This window comes from Mustela nigripes, chromosome 7 (assembly GCF_022355385.1).
Source record: "Mustela nigripes isolate SB6536 chromosome 7, MUSNIG.SB6536, whole genome shotgun sequence".
Classification (NCBI taxonomy): Eukaryota; Metazoa; Chordata; class Mammalia; order Carnivora; family Mustelidae; genus Mustela; species Mustela nigripes.
The window spans coordinates 139,163,571-139,176,117 of NC_081563.1; the positions used below are offsets into that span (position 1 = coordinate 139,163,571).

A 12,547-nucleotide genomic window follows, 5' to 3' on the forward strand; every position below is an offset into this window, starting at 1 on the left:
GATCCCCTGACTCAGGTGCGCACCTCCCCACCACGTGGTCGGGGAAGCGGATTGGTGGCCGAGGCCTGGCCGGACCGGGCGGTGAAGGGACACAGAGTGGCTGTGGGCGCAGAGGGCCCAGCAGCGATACAGTGGACAGTGGAGCGGCCCAGCCCATGGCAGGAAGGCAGGGCTGCTGGGAGGGTGGTACCCAGTGGGTGAGGGAGGAGTCGGGAAGACAGAGCGCAGGGGAGGGGTGCCCCCCACCGACCTCACCTGGCACGAATCTCCGCGGTAGTTGGCCGGGCACATACACAGCTCCACGTTGCTGGCCGGAGGCCCCCCGCCCACCTCGCCAGCCACCTCCAGCGCCACGCTGCGCAGGGAGACGGCCGCAGAGGTCTGGGAGAAGAGCGCGCGGATGTGCACCTGCTCCAGGCCCGCCAGCACCATCATGAGCTCCTCACGGGACACGGCGCTGTGCGTCTCCGAGTGCCGGAAGTTCCCCTGCAGGCCGCGGCGGGCTCAGTGGGGCAGCAGGGCCAGGGTGCCGGGTTCCCGGGGGGCTGGATCAGCCCACACCCACGGGGGAGCCAGCACCCGCGCCCTTGCCTCACACTGGGCACAAAGCCCAAGTCCAGACCCGTTAGGAACCCAGACACTAAGAAGGTGCCCCTGGCTTTTAGAACAAAACAGCCTCCTACTCCCTGATCTCAGAGACACAAATAGTTCCTTAAATCAGACAAAACACTAACTGGACGTGAAGAACTGATAAACTTGGGTACAGTAAACATCCGAATTTCTGTTCATCGGAAGACACCTCCGGGACATCGAGAATAGGAGCCAGGCAAGCCGTGGCTTCCACGGGGGACAGGGCAGGGGCCGCACGCGACCTCTCTAAAGCTCTAAGGAAAGACCGTGAGCGGGAGGAGCAGAGGCTCTGAGGGAACTGCGGGGCTGGGCACCCACGGGCGGCCACTCCTGCGTCGGGCTGGGGGCTCTGCGGGCCAGCACGCGGCCAGGAGCACCAGCCCAGCGGCACCCCGTTTTCCATCCTAGAGGGCAGGCACGGCAGCCTGAGGCCCCTCCGGCCTCCCTGGGCTGCGCCAGGATCCAGGAGGCCCCGGGTGCCCAGGCCAGCCCTGCTCACCTCCACCAGCTGCAGCCGTCCGTGGTGAATGTGGCCGGGCGCCGGGTACACGGGCTCCAGGAACACGATGCTCATCTGGTTGCCCTGGGCAGGGGTTGGGGGGTGGGGTGGGCGGGCAGGTGAGGGCTGGCAGTGAGCTGCCACCCATCCTGCCCGGGAATGCCCACTGCCTGCCCGGCCACACCCTTGCCACCGGCCACCTGCAGCACCACGTCCGGCCGACTTTCCGTGGGGATGAACACGTCTCCACGCTGGGTCTCCGAATAAAGCTCGTAGCGGAGGATCCCGCCGTAGGAGGACACCTGGAGACAGAGCATCGTGACCTCGCCAGACCCTGACTGTGGGCCCAGAGTCAACGGACTGTGGGCCCAGAGTCAACAGCGGTGGCCTCGGGCACCCCTGGGGCTGGGGACCAGGGTAGGGCTGGGCACCCTCACGGAGTCCCCTTCCCTCCTCAGACACGGGCAGTCTCGGTGCTGTCTTGCCCGGACACCCTCCTAGCGCCCTCCCCAGGGCCTGCCTCGCCGGCTCACCCTGTCCCCCAGATAGGAGGGCGGGGCCTGCCAGTACAGTTCCGGGAGGGCCTCGAACCCGCGCCGCAGATCAGCGTACAGCAGCTCTGCCTCTGCCTGCAGCTCGTGAGGAACCACCTGCCGGTCACTGCTCAGCAGCGTCCAGCCCTCCATGTCCACGTGCTGCGGGCACACGGGAAGGGCACTGAGGTCAACAGCCAGAGCACGCTGGCGGGGGGTAGCAGTCCCCTCCTCGAGGCGCCACCCACGTGGGCTGGGTCCCCCGGCCCACACACCTCACGGCGGGTGAGCACGGAGCCCCGGCAGCGCTCGGTGGCCCCGAAGCAGAAGCAGCGGGTGCAGCCCTTGGGGTTGGCAGCATCGAGGGAGAAGGTCCCGAGGCGGCACTGGTCACACCGCGGGCCCTGCACGTTCTCCTGGGGGCGGGCGGGCAGCACGGGTCAGTCGGCCGCGTGCTGCACCCCTGCCCGCCCTGGCGCACTGTCAGCCTCCGCCATGGGCTGACTCTCCCCGGAGCCTCCAGGAAGCCCTGGTTAAGGCAGCGCGGGGTGGGCGGGTGGCTGAGCCCGGTCTTACCTTGCAGTGGCACCGGCCTGTGAGGGGGTCACACTTGCTGGGCATGGAGCCTGCCTCGTGGCAGTCGCAGGGACGGCAGCTGGGGTAGCCGTGGAAGCCGGGGGCGCAGGTGTCACAGCGGCGCCCAGCCACATTGGGTCTGCACCTGTGAGAGGGGGCTCAGTGGCTGGCCGGACCCGCCCCCAACTCCGACCTCTCGGGCCGAACCAAGACCAACCACAGGTGGCCCCCCGAGGCCTAGCCCTCCCTCCAGCCCATCCCCTGAACTGGAAAGTGTATGCTTGGTGGCAACGCCAGCCCCTGACCCAGGACCAGCCCGGGGCCACGGGGACAGCCCCAGTGCCCAGCTCACTTGCACTGGCCACTGTCCACGTCGCAGGTGGGGTCAGTGAGCTCCTGAACACCGGGCCCTGAGCAGTTACACTCCTCACAGCCCACCAGGGGGTGGCAGCCAAAGCTCTGGGGCTGGCAGACGACGCAGTCGGGCGGGACGGTGCGCGGCGGACAGACGCACTGGCCGGTGAGCTCGTCACACAGGCGGCCTCGGCACTCGCAGGCTGTGGGGAGCACGCACCGGGTGCGGGTGAAGCCCTCTGCCCCGTCGGAGGCCCTGGTGCAGCCTCGGGGGGCACGCCCACTCCCACCCAGGTGTGGTTTCAGCTCCAGCCCTGGGCCGCTCCTCTGGGGTGGGGTGAGTTGCCTAGAATTGCCATCTGGTCCCTGCTGTGTGACACCCAGGTCACTACTGCCTGAGGCCCTGCAGACAGGGGCCAGCTGGATGGGTCTGCCGCGCTAGAACCTCCTCCTGACCATGGCGGCCATGGCGGCCACGGTAGCCATGGCGGCCACGGTAGGATGCTTCCTTCCCCCCAGCAGGAAGCCCCCTGGGGAGCAGGTACCACTCCCACGGCCTCAGGTACTCACGCCTACAGCTGGGGAAGCCCCAGTAGCCAGTGGCACAGCGGGAACAGTCGCGGCCGATGACGTGGGCCCGGCAGGGACACTGGCCCCCAAAGGGCTCACACGTGGGGCCTGTGGCCCCCATTTCATGGCAGCCGCAAGGCCGAGCCCCGTTGTTATAGAAGAGAGAGAGAGAAGAGGCAGCATCACGACAGAACGGGGACGAGCTCGTGGGGCTGGTTGGGGGAGAAGCAGGTGTGAGGCCAACCCCGGCCCCGAGCCCCCTGGCCCCAGCCTGGGCCCCTGTCCTGTCCCAGCCCAGTCCCCACGCTTGCCCAGGATCCCGTGCCCTTGCTCTGCCCCGCCCCGGGCCCCCCACCCTGTCCCAGTCCAGTCCTGGCCCCAAGCCCCAACTCTTGCCGGGGCCCCGTGCCCTGGGCCCGCCCCAGGGCCCCCCACCCAGCCCTGGCCCCGTGCCCCAACCCTTGCCTGGAAACCCCACCTCCTCAGCTCCCCCTTACTGCCCCGCCCTGCCGTGAGCCCCGAGCCCCAGCCCCAGCCCACCTGATGTGGTACCCACGGCTGGCACACTGGCTGATGAAGTCGTAAGACTTGTCCAAGGGCTCCTCTCGGAGATAGCTGGGGCTGTAGGCCTCCTCGGGGACCACTAACACATACTCCTAGGGGGTCAGGACCTGGTCACCTTCCCGTGGGCCCCACAGAGGACCCGGAAGGGGGAAGTGTCCCAGACCCTGCCAGCAGGAGCACGCGGCCGGGGGCCTCTGCGACCGGCCAGGACAGCCGTGATGGTAATGGCAGCAACACACCCCAGCACTCGGCCCCAGCAAGGCTGGCAGGAGCTGGGTCCCCACAGGGCTGCTTAGAAGGGAGTCGGCTTCTGGGGCCTAATGGAAGCTTGGGGTCTGTGAGGAGAGCCTGGCCTCCTGGTGCCCTCTCCCGTCACTGCCTGCCACACTTGCCTTGGCTCTCCGTCTCCACCCATCCGGGCCTCCTCCTCCAGGAAGGCCACCCTGCCCAGCAGGGCCCCAGGGGACTGGTGGACCACATCTCGGCTCTTAGGTACTTGCCCCACACTGTGGCCTCACAGCTCGGCCCGGAGGCCTGACAGCTGCTGCTCCTTGGCACCTGGCACAGGGCTGGGCCGAGGCAGACGGGGGAGGCCCCTGGGCTGAGTGGCCGATGGCGTGGCAGCTGGGGGGACGGCTGGTCCCTGGACAGGGTCAGGACATCCACACCCCGAAAGGCTAGCCCCGTGTCAGGCCCTGAGTGTTCTGCACGCAGACGCGGCAGCCTTGGACTCACCAACCAGAGCCAGCGGCCGTCCGGCACCCGCACGGTCACGGTGAGCTCTCTGTCGGTCACATCCAGGACGGCTCGGCCCTCGCACACAACCAGGGCGCGGCAGCCGTAGCCATGTGGGCAGAAGCTGGCGTTGGCATGGCCTGGAGGGAGAAGGAAAGGCACATCTCTGTGTCCCGCCCACACCCCACGGACCAGCCCTGGTCCTGTGGCCTCATCCCAGGGGCACTCCTGGGGTCACCAGGGAGGAAGAGATGCCACCGGACAGTGCCCTGGCTGCCAAGGAGCATGCGGCCGTGACACACAGCAGGGACCTGTGGTCCGTCTGAGGACAGCTGGCCGGGCCCACTCGCATGACGCGGGCCAGAAGTAGCCACGCACAAAGGCCCACTGGGCATAGACCTGAGCTTCGCCCAGCGGAAACAAAGTACATATACACGTCGGAACGCAAGTCCCATCACCGTGTGTCCCACGGCGAACCCTCAGTTACCCTGGAATGTGACAGGGTGAATCCCGACTTTCACGTGGAGTCAGGAGCAGAGCCAGGCAGCGGGCCGGGAGGCTGGGGCTGCTGTGTGCGCTGGGCCCTGGGCCCCCCGTTTAAGGACTAAGAAAGGACGGATCTGTCCATGTCTGTGACGACCACCACAGAGCGGGGCTGTGTCAGAAGACCCCTGATGGGCTTCTCTCCCGGGGGGCCGCCCCCTGGCCCGCCACGGCCACTCACCTTGCCAGACTCGGCCCCCGCTGATGAGGACCTCCACAGCGAAGGTGGGGTGGTCGGGCTGGAAGCCGTGCAGCAGGAAGGCGTAGCGGCCCAGGGCGGGCACGTGAGTGCTGAAGACCACGGTACCCTGCAGGGAAGGAGGGGCTTGGGGAGCAGATGCAGGGGTGGGGACCCGGGCAGGGCGGGCGGCCTGGAATCCCGCCCCTGTCCGCAACCCCGTCCCTCCTGGCCCGGGCCCTCACCTGGGGGTGGCGCAGCAGCGTGGGCTCCACATCCGGGTCCACGGCAGTGGGGGGCCGAGGCTGGGGCCCCGACGGGGGTGCGCCGGGGATGAGGTCCTGCGACTGAGCCAGCGGGAGGCCAGGGGCCAGCGGCAGCACCCGGCAGTCCCTGAGGAGGATGGGCTGGGCCGGCTTCGGGAAGCGAGACAGCAGGCAGGTGGCACTGGGGACGAGTGCGGAGGTGAGGCCCTGGACCCGGCCAGTGTGCCCCTCTGGCTGCCCCGGCCCCTCCCGCCACCCCCCTCCCCACACCTGCTGGGGCCGAAGACACCATGACGGCTGACACAGCGGACCCGAGGCTCCACAAACTCCAGGCTGAAGGTCTCCACGGGCACCAGGGTAACACTGTGCTGCGGACGGACGACCGGGCGTGGACACGGAAACACGGGTGGGCCCCTCCCTCACCCCTGCATCCGACCTGCGTGCCTCTTTGCACCAAGTCTCTGCCTCCTCTGGATGCTTGAACCCAGCCCTCAAGGGCAGTTTCCAGGCCAGGAGCCCATCTCAGCTGTCCTCACAGCTGCCCACCCTGCCGGAGCCCGGCTGCACGGTGGCCGCCAGCCTCCCCCTCAGCTCCAGGGAGCTGGCGCGGACACGCACACGGCGAGCACGGGTTCGGGAGAGGCCCTTCCGCCCTGCACCATCTGGCACGACATAGGTGCGTGCTACGGGCACAGCAAAACATAAGCCAGCAGAGCCGTCTGGAAACACCCCACGGGGAAGACCCAGGACGCCGCGTGGCCGACCGGGTGTCGGCATGAGACACGGCCCGGAAGCGTGGGCTGCAGGTTCTGCTGAGAAACTCTGGAACAGGCTGAGGACGCGGCGGTCAGAGCTGGGGTGGCCACAAGGGACAGCGGCGAGGGCTGGTGACGAGCCCTCGGGGCTGTTTAAAATCTTCTGAAGGACCTGACACGGCAGGGGAGTCCCGGGGGCCCGTGCAGCGGGGGTCAGGGCCTTACCAGGAAGAAGCGTGCCTGCTCGGCTGTGAGCCGGACGCTGGCCTCTGTGTCCAGGTGGAAGGCAGCCAGGTGGCGCTGGGCATCCAGTGCGGTACCCCGGCACAGGGTGCTGCGGGAAGGGGCAGGGGTGCTCAGCGGGGTGGAGGGGGGGCAGCGCTGGGGCCCGAGCCCTCCCACACAGCTCCCCCAGACTTGAATCCGTGCACCTCCCTGTGCACCTGTAAGGGCAGGGGTGGAGAGTGAGGGCCGCCTGCTGGGGGGCCCGCTGGGGGGTGTGCACGGCCACGCCCAGCTCCTGGCGGCCCTCCTCCTTGGCGTACTCCAGCACCAGCACGTAGTGGCCCGGCCGGGGCACGGCCACCTGAAGCTGAACGTCCACCTGGGGGCGGCACCATGGTCAGAGGTGGTGTCCTGTCCTGGCAATATGCACCCCACCCCCTCCCCGTACTCCAGACCCTGCCCCTCTACAAGGTCCCAGGAACACCCACGTCACTGCCCAGGCAGGCGGCCAGGGGCGGGTGTGAGGGGCTAAGCTGCTCCGTGGGGCAAGGCCGGGGTAGGCTGTTGTCCTGGCGACACAGGGCCTCCGGTCCTGCTGCAGAGGGGAAGCCGTCCAGGGGCAGGTGGCTGTAGAGGAGGCAGCTGGGGTGGGGGAGGGGGAACGTGGCTGCGGTCAGCAGGGGCGAGCAGCCCAGGCCCAGGGAGGGGCAGACCCCCCCGCCCCCACCGGGCCGGCGCTCACGTGTGCCCGGAGCGCTGGGCGGGGGGCCGGAAGGCGCAGGCCTCGGTCACCCGCAGCTGCAGGAGGGCCGCCTCGTAGTAGGTGCTGGGAAGTAAAACCACATAGTCCTGGCGGGCAGGGGATGAGGTCGGTACACTGGCCCTTGGCCCGGGCCCGGGGCCCCACCCACTCAGCCCCCACCTCACCAGGAGCACCCCTTCAGCCTCCACGAGCAGGGTCCAGGCGCCAGGGTTCAGCACGAAGGGCTCGCCGAAGCCCCTCTGGGGCACTGTGACAAAGGCAGGCTCCGTGCTGGGCGGGAAGGTGACGGGCTGGCTCTGCTCTGTGCCTGGGGACACAGAATGTGAGACCCTCGACCCTGCCCATGGGCCACCCCGGGCGGGGGAAGGGGACAGGTACGCCAGGGCCAGGGCATAGGCTGCCCCCCCCCCCCCCGCCCAGCCACGGGCCCAGGCGGGGCTGCAGGGAGGGGCGGGGAGCGGGCGCGGGGCCGCCCCGGCACTCACAGTTGACGCAGGTGGCCGACCTGCCCTCCTCTCGCACAGAGACGTGCCCACTCACGCTGGCGGGCCCGCGGTTGACATAGCGGAAGACCAGCCAGAAGAGGTCGGGGGAGGTCACGTTCAGCTTTGCCACAATCCTGGGCTGGTGGGGGGAAGGGGCATGAGAACCAGGCGGCCCCTCCCCAGCCACGCCTTGCCCGCCCCCTCCATCCGCTGGGGGGGGCGCCTGAGGCCCACGCCGGGGAGGTCCCCACCTGCACGGGCGTCATCTGCGCGTAGCCCCTCCAGCTGAAGCTCTCGAACTCGAGGGGGTTGAAGCCGAAGCGCACGGTGTGGCCACCCGGCGTGGCCGCCTCCTCCAGCTCCAGGCGGAGGTCGTGCAGGTCGGGGAGGTAGTGGTCTCGCGCCGGCCTGGCCGCGGCAGAGGTGGTCAGAGGCAGCCCACAGGGTCCCCGGCGGGTGGGCCACCCAGCCAGCCCCATCCCCCCGAGCCAGGGGCGGCGGCACCCACTCGCTGCAGGTGAGGCCCTGGGTGTTGGGGCGGCATCGGCAGGCGCCTGTCCTCGGGTCACAGCCCTGTCCCAGCGCACCACCGACGTCACACCGGCAGCCTGCGGTGGGGGGAACAAGGTCCACGCTGCTCGCTGCCCTCTCCGCCCCCACCCCGGCCTCGCGGCTCTGCCCACAGTGGGCTCTGGACCCTGCTCTGGCCACCCAGGCCCCTGGGGCTCTGTCCACTGTCTGTGGAGGGCAACAGGGACCAAGAGGCCAGCTCCGAAGGGCCACCGGGGGTTCTGGGGGGCGCAGGATGGAGGGCGGAAGATGGAGCAGCCCCTCCCTTCCGTGCCCAGCACAGGCCTCCCCAGACCAAGGTGCCCGCCTCACGCATCCTTCCCTGGCCTCAGCCTCCCCCGGGATATCGGCTGAGGGCCACGGGGCACATACTGCGGCAGCCGAAGTAGTCAGCCTGGTCTAGCCCGAAGAAGCCTTCCCGGCACGCCGCACAGGTCTGGCCGCACACGTGAGCTTTGCAAGAGCACTGGCCATCACCCTGCGGCAGAGGGGTGCGGGGAGGTGAGACCATGCCGGACAGAGTGGGGTCTGGACGTGCCCATCCCACAGCCCCCGGGCAGCTCGGGCCTCGGACTCACCGGCCGGCACTCGGCAAGTCCGCCCACCGTGCCCCGGGGATCACAGCTGCAGCCTGGCGGAGAGAGAGAAAGCCTGGACGCTGCGGGGCCGGCCCTCAGCTCCCCGCGCTGCTGCCCTCCCCCCGACTCCCCAGCGCCCCCGTGCTCCCCCCCACCACAGACTCACGGGTGCAGCCCTCGGGATTCCCGGGACTCAGCCCCCAGAACCCGGGTTTACAGCGATCGCAGCTGGGCCCCTCCACATGGGCCCGGCACGTACAGGGGGCCTGGGCCTGGGCGAAGAAGGGACTGAGGGTCAGGACGGGTCCCTGCCCCGTCCCCCTACCCAAAACCCTCAGCCCTGGAGCCCCGACACAGCCCCACCCTTGGCCTGACCCTGGACCGGGGACCGAGGACAAGCCAGGGGAAGAAACGGCCCGAGGTTGCCAAGGCGACAGCAGCGTGGGAGTGAGGGGTGGCCCTCCCCTGACGGCCGACCAGGGCTTACCTCAGGAAGGCTGGGATCCGCCGGGGCCAGGCCGGCAGGGTGGCAGGAGCCGGCTGGGGAGAGACCCAGCCTGCGGTCACTTCGCCGTCACGGACTCCGATGGCCACAGGCCTCCCCAGGCCTGGCCCAGACCCACGCGCCCACGCACCCTCCCCCACTCCAGGGAACAGGAACGAATGCGACAAGCCATGAGGCATGCAGACATGTGTGTGAACGCGGGCTGTGCAGACAGCTGTGAACACGCGTGCACGAAGCCCGCGGACACAGGGCGATGGACCTGCACACCGAGGACGGAGCCACGGACACATGCATATGACCGTCCACGCGCAGCACACGGTGCTCACGTAGCCGTGCGCAGGGACGGCCGCAGGAACCCACGCAGGTGCTCACGCGGCCCGGTGCGGGGACGACAAAGGAAGGACACACATGGCACGGGACAGGCCCACGGCACGCGCTCACCTTCACAGTAGGGGAAGTTGTAGGTGCCTGGCGCGCACATGTCACACCGCAGCCCCGTCACCCGGGGCCGGCAGGGGCACTGCCCGCTGCGGGAGTCGCAGGACGCGTGCAGGGAGCCCTCGGCGGAGCAGCGGCAGGCTAGACAAGGATGGCAGGGCGTGGGCATGCGGTGGGGACACGTCCGCCCTCCCTGCCCCCCGCACGGGCACTCACGGGCACAGTCGGGGAAGCCGTGGAAGCCGGGGCTGCACTCCTGGCAGGTGGTGCCCGCGTAGCCTGGGCGGCAGTGGCACATCCCGCTCGCCCTGCAGAGCTGGTCCAGGGAACCCCGGGGGTCACAGGTGCAGGCTGCAGGGGACAGGGGTTAGGTCCCGGGCGTGTGGCAGGTCCTCCTGCTCCCCTCAGGCCCCCTCCAGCCCTCTGCTCACCGCGGCAGTTAGGGTAGCCATGGTAGCCTGAGCGGCAGTGGTCACAGTGAGGGCCATCAAACTCTGGCCGGCACAGGCAGTGACCAGCCTCATCACAGCCCTCAGGCAGGGTCCCCACAGGGCTGCAGCCACACACTAGGGAGCAAAGCAGCACACCGGGGCCCCTAAGCCAGGCAGACCATGCCCCAGGCCCCACACCCACCCGTGCCCGCTGGGGAGGCCTCGCTCACACTGGCAGAGAGGGAAGTGGAAGTAGCCCGGGGCACAGCGGTCACACGCGGGCCCCTCGAAGCCCTCCCGGCAGGTGCAGCGGCCCGAGTCCTGGTCACAGTCCCCATCCACCACTCCAGGGCTGGAGCACTGACACGCTGCGGGAGGGGGGACCGTGCTCAGTCGGAGAGGGGACAGGCTCCCAGGGTCGGGGGACAGGGTCAGGGCGACACTCACGCTGGCAGCTGGGCCCGTAGAAGCCCGGGGCGCAGCGCTCGCAGTGGATGCCCTGGAAGCCGGGTTTGCACACGCAGCGTCCCAGCCGTGGGTCCCTGCGGCAGGCGTTGCCCTGGGTCCCTGCAGCACTGCAGTCACAGTCTGGCGGGGGGAGGGGGGTTCAGACGCCCGCAGACCCGGCCCTCCCCGCCACACACTCGCTCCCTCGTCTCCACACCGTGCTCACACCGCGCCAGGAGGCAGAAACTGCCAGAAGGCGGAGCCGCTGTCTGTGGAGAAGCGTGTCACAGAACCAGGGTGGCCCAAACTCGCGGGACACTGTTGGCAACGCAACTGCTAAGTCTGCGGCAGGCGCCAACACAACCGGAGAAGACGTAAAAACGAAACGGTAACAAGGCAAAAAAGAGACTCCGATCTGATTTATGAGTAATTCTGCAGCTCAGAAAAGAGGAGGGAACATCTTACGCGCAAAAAGAAGTCACGACCACTGTTTGTTGTTCGTAGAAAGTGACGGTCTGATATTTGTCGAGCGCAGGGTGACCCCCGGCTGGACCAGAGAGAGACAGAACACTGAAATCCCTCAAGAAGAAACGCAAGTCATCCCAAACTGAAACCCGTCTGCTGCCCAACCAGGCAAGACACGGGCGGGAAGGAGGGGTCTCAGGAGACGGAGAAGCAGGAGCAGGAGCAGGAGCGAGCCCCGCCTGACCGCCACGGCCTTGCCCGCGCCGTGGCTCTTCTCACGACTAGAACCAGAGGCCTCAGTTTGGCTCCTGAAGGAAAATCGAGTCATGTTCTCTTGAAAAGATGCACCTTGAACCCAGGACCCAGACGGGCCACGGACAGCTTCGTGAGGGGACAGCAAGGTGCAGAGAAGGCAGGCAGAGACCCCAGAACATTCCAGGGAACCCAAGGCCACAAGCACCAGTGGGACGACAGGGAGCTCGCCACCCAGGTCTGCAGGATGCCCCGCAATCTAAGAGCAGGACCACGGGGTCACGGGGTGCCAAGGGCCAAAACCCCTGAGTTGGAAGGTTCTAGCAAAACCACCATCCTGGACAGAAGGGCTAGAGACTCCATCCCCAGACCCTGACGAGGTTGGAGCAGGGACGTGTGGATTTAAACACCTTAATGAACACATGTGTCAGTGGGCGTACACGTGGCGACCTGTACCCTGCACGGCTCTCACGGACCCCTCACATGTTCCCGGAACATTCCAAAGGGCATCACGTTCTAGGTGAGAAGCAAAGACCCCATCTGACCCCGGTGCGGCGAACCGCGGACTGAGCCGTCACACAAGGACAGAACGGCCGCGTCACTGCCACGCGGGAGGGGCCGGCCAGGCGGCCCTCCGTCTCCCTCTGCCCTGTCCCCAGTCGTGGTGTGTGCTCTCTCAAATAACTAACTAACTAACTAACTAACTAAATAAATAAATAAATAGAATCTTTAAAAAAAAAGGAAGTTAGATCTCTCCCCCAAACTGAAACGAGAAAAACCCCAGCAGATCTTATAGACGGAATCTGAAGCTGTAACTTGAAAACACCAATAAATTCAGGAAACTTCTGCTACGTCTAATAAGTGGAGGAGGAAATAGAAGAAATTGGACCAGACAGTAAGAGAAACGAAAGAACCATTCACGATGGAAAGTTGTGCATGATTTTTTTCTTTTTTTTTTTTTTTTTTTTTTAAGATTTTATCTATTTGACAGAGAGACACAGCGAGAGGGAGCACAAGCAGGGGGAGCAGGAGAGGGGGAAGCAGGCTCCCCGCTGAGCAGGGAGCCCGATGCGGGGCTCGATCCCAGGACCCTGAGATCATGACCTGAGCTGAAGGCAACAGCTTAACCCACTGAGCCACCCAGGTGCCCCTGGGCGTGATTTTTATACCAATACAGTTTTAAAA

At 67.4% G+C, this 12,547-nt stretch overlaps 1 protein-coding gene across 3 annotated transcripts in view; it reads right to left on the reverse strand.

Annotated features, from left to right (window-relative positions):
- Positions 1–12,547, reverse strand: part of LAMA5 (laminin subunit alpha 5) — a 46,857-nt gene that overhangs the window by 12,240 nt on the left and 22,070 nt on the right. The window contains exons 12-41 of one of the 3 annotated variants that reach the window (XM_059407340.1): positions 10,646–10,786; positions 10,429–10,566; positions 10,199–10,333; positions 9,984–10,118; positions 9,771–9,908; positions 9,312–9,364; positions 8,991–9,096; positions 8,825–8,877; positions 8,619–8,724; positions 8,185–8,284; positions 7,928–8,084; positions 7,677–7,815; positions 7,356–7,498; positions 7,171–7,277; positions 6,917–7,070; positions 6,647–6,807; positions 6,429–6,537; positions 5,719–5,816; positions 5,428–5,629; positions 5,186–5,312; positions 4,462–4,601; positions 3,703–3,818; positions 3,163–3,374; positions 2,591–2,795; positions 2,239–2,383; positions 1,938–2,078; positions 1,663–1,824; positions 1,330–1,431; positions 1,130–1,213; positions 256–486 (exon numbers count right to left, since the gene is read on the reverse strand). In XM_059407340.1, coding sequence (XP_059263323.1) covers positions 256–486; positions 1,130–1,213; positions 1,330–1,431; positions 1,663–1,824; positions 1,938–2,078; positions 2,239–2,383; positions 2,591–2,795; positions 3,163–3,374; positions 3,703–3,818; positions 4,462–4,601; positions 5,186–5,312; positions 5,428–5,629; positions 5,719–5,816; positions 6,429–6,537; positions 6,647–6,807; positions 6,917–7,070; positions 7,171–7,277; positions 7,356–7,498; positions 7,677–7,815; positions 7,928–8,084; positions 8,185–8,284; positions 8,619–8,724; positions 8,825–8,877; positions 8,991–9,096; positions 9,312–9,364; positions 9,771–9,908; positions 9,984–10,118; positions 10,199–10,333; positions 10,429–10,566; positions 10,646–10,786 — 4,040 coding nt within the window. Of the gene's footprint in view, positions 1–255; positions 487–1,129; positions 1,214–1,329; positions 1,432–1,662; positions 1,825–1,937; positions 2,079–2,238; positions 2,384–2,590; positions 2,796–3,162; positions 3,375–3,702; positions 3,819–4,461; positions 4,602–5,185; positions 5,313–5,427; positions 5,630–5,718; positions 5,817–6,428; positions 6,538–6,646; positions 6,808–6,916; positions 7,071–7,170; positions 7,278–7,355; positions 7,499–7,676; positions 7,816–7,927; positions 8,085–8,184; positions 8,285–8,618; positions 8,725–8,824; positions 8,878–8,990; positions 9,097–9,311; positions 9,365–9,770; positions 9,909–9,983; positions 10,119–10,198; positions 10,334–10,428; positions 10,567–10,645; positions 10,787–12,547 lie in introns of those variants that run through there. The other 2 variants (XR_009405513.1, XM_059407341.1) reach the window with 2 other exon arrangements.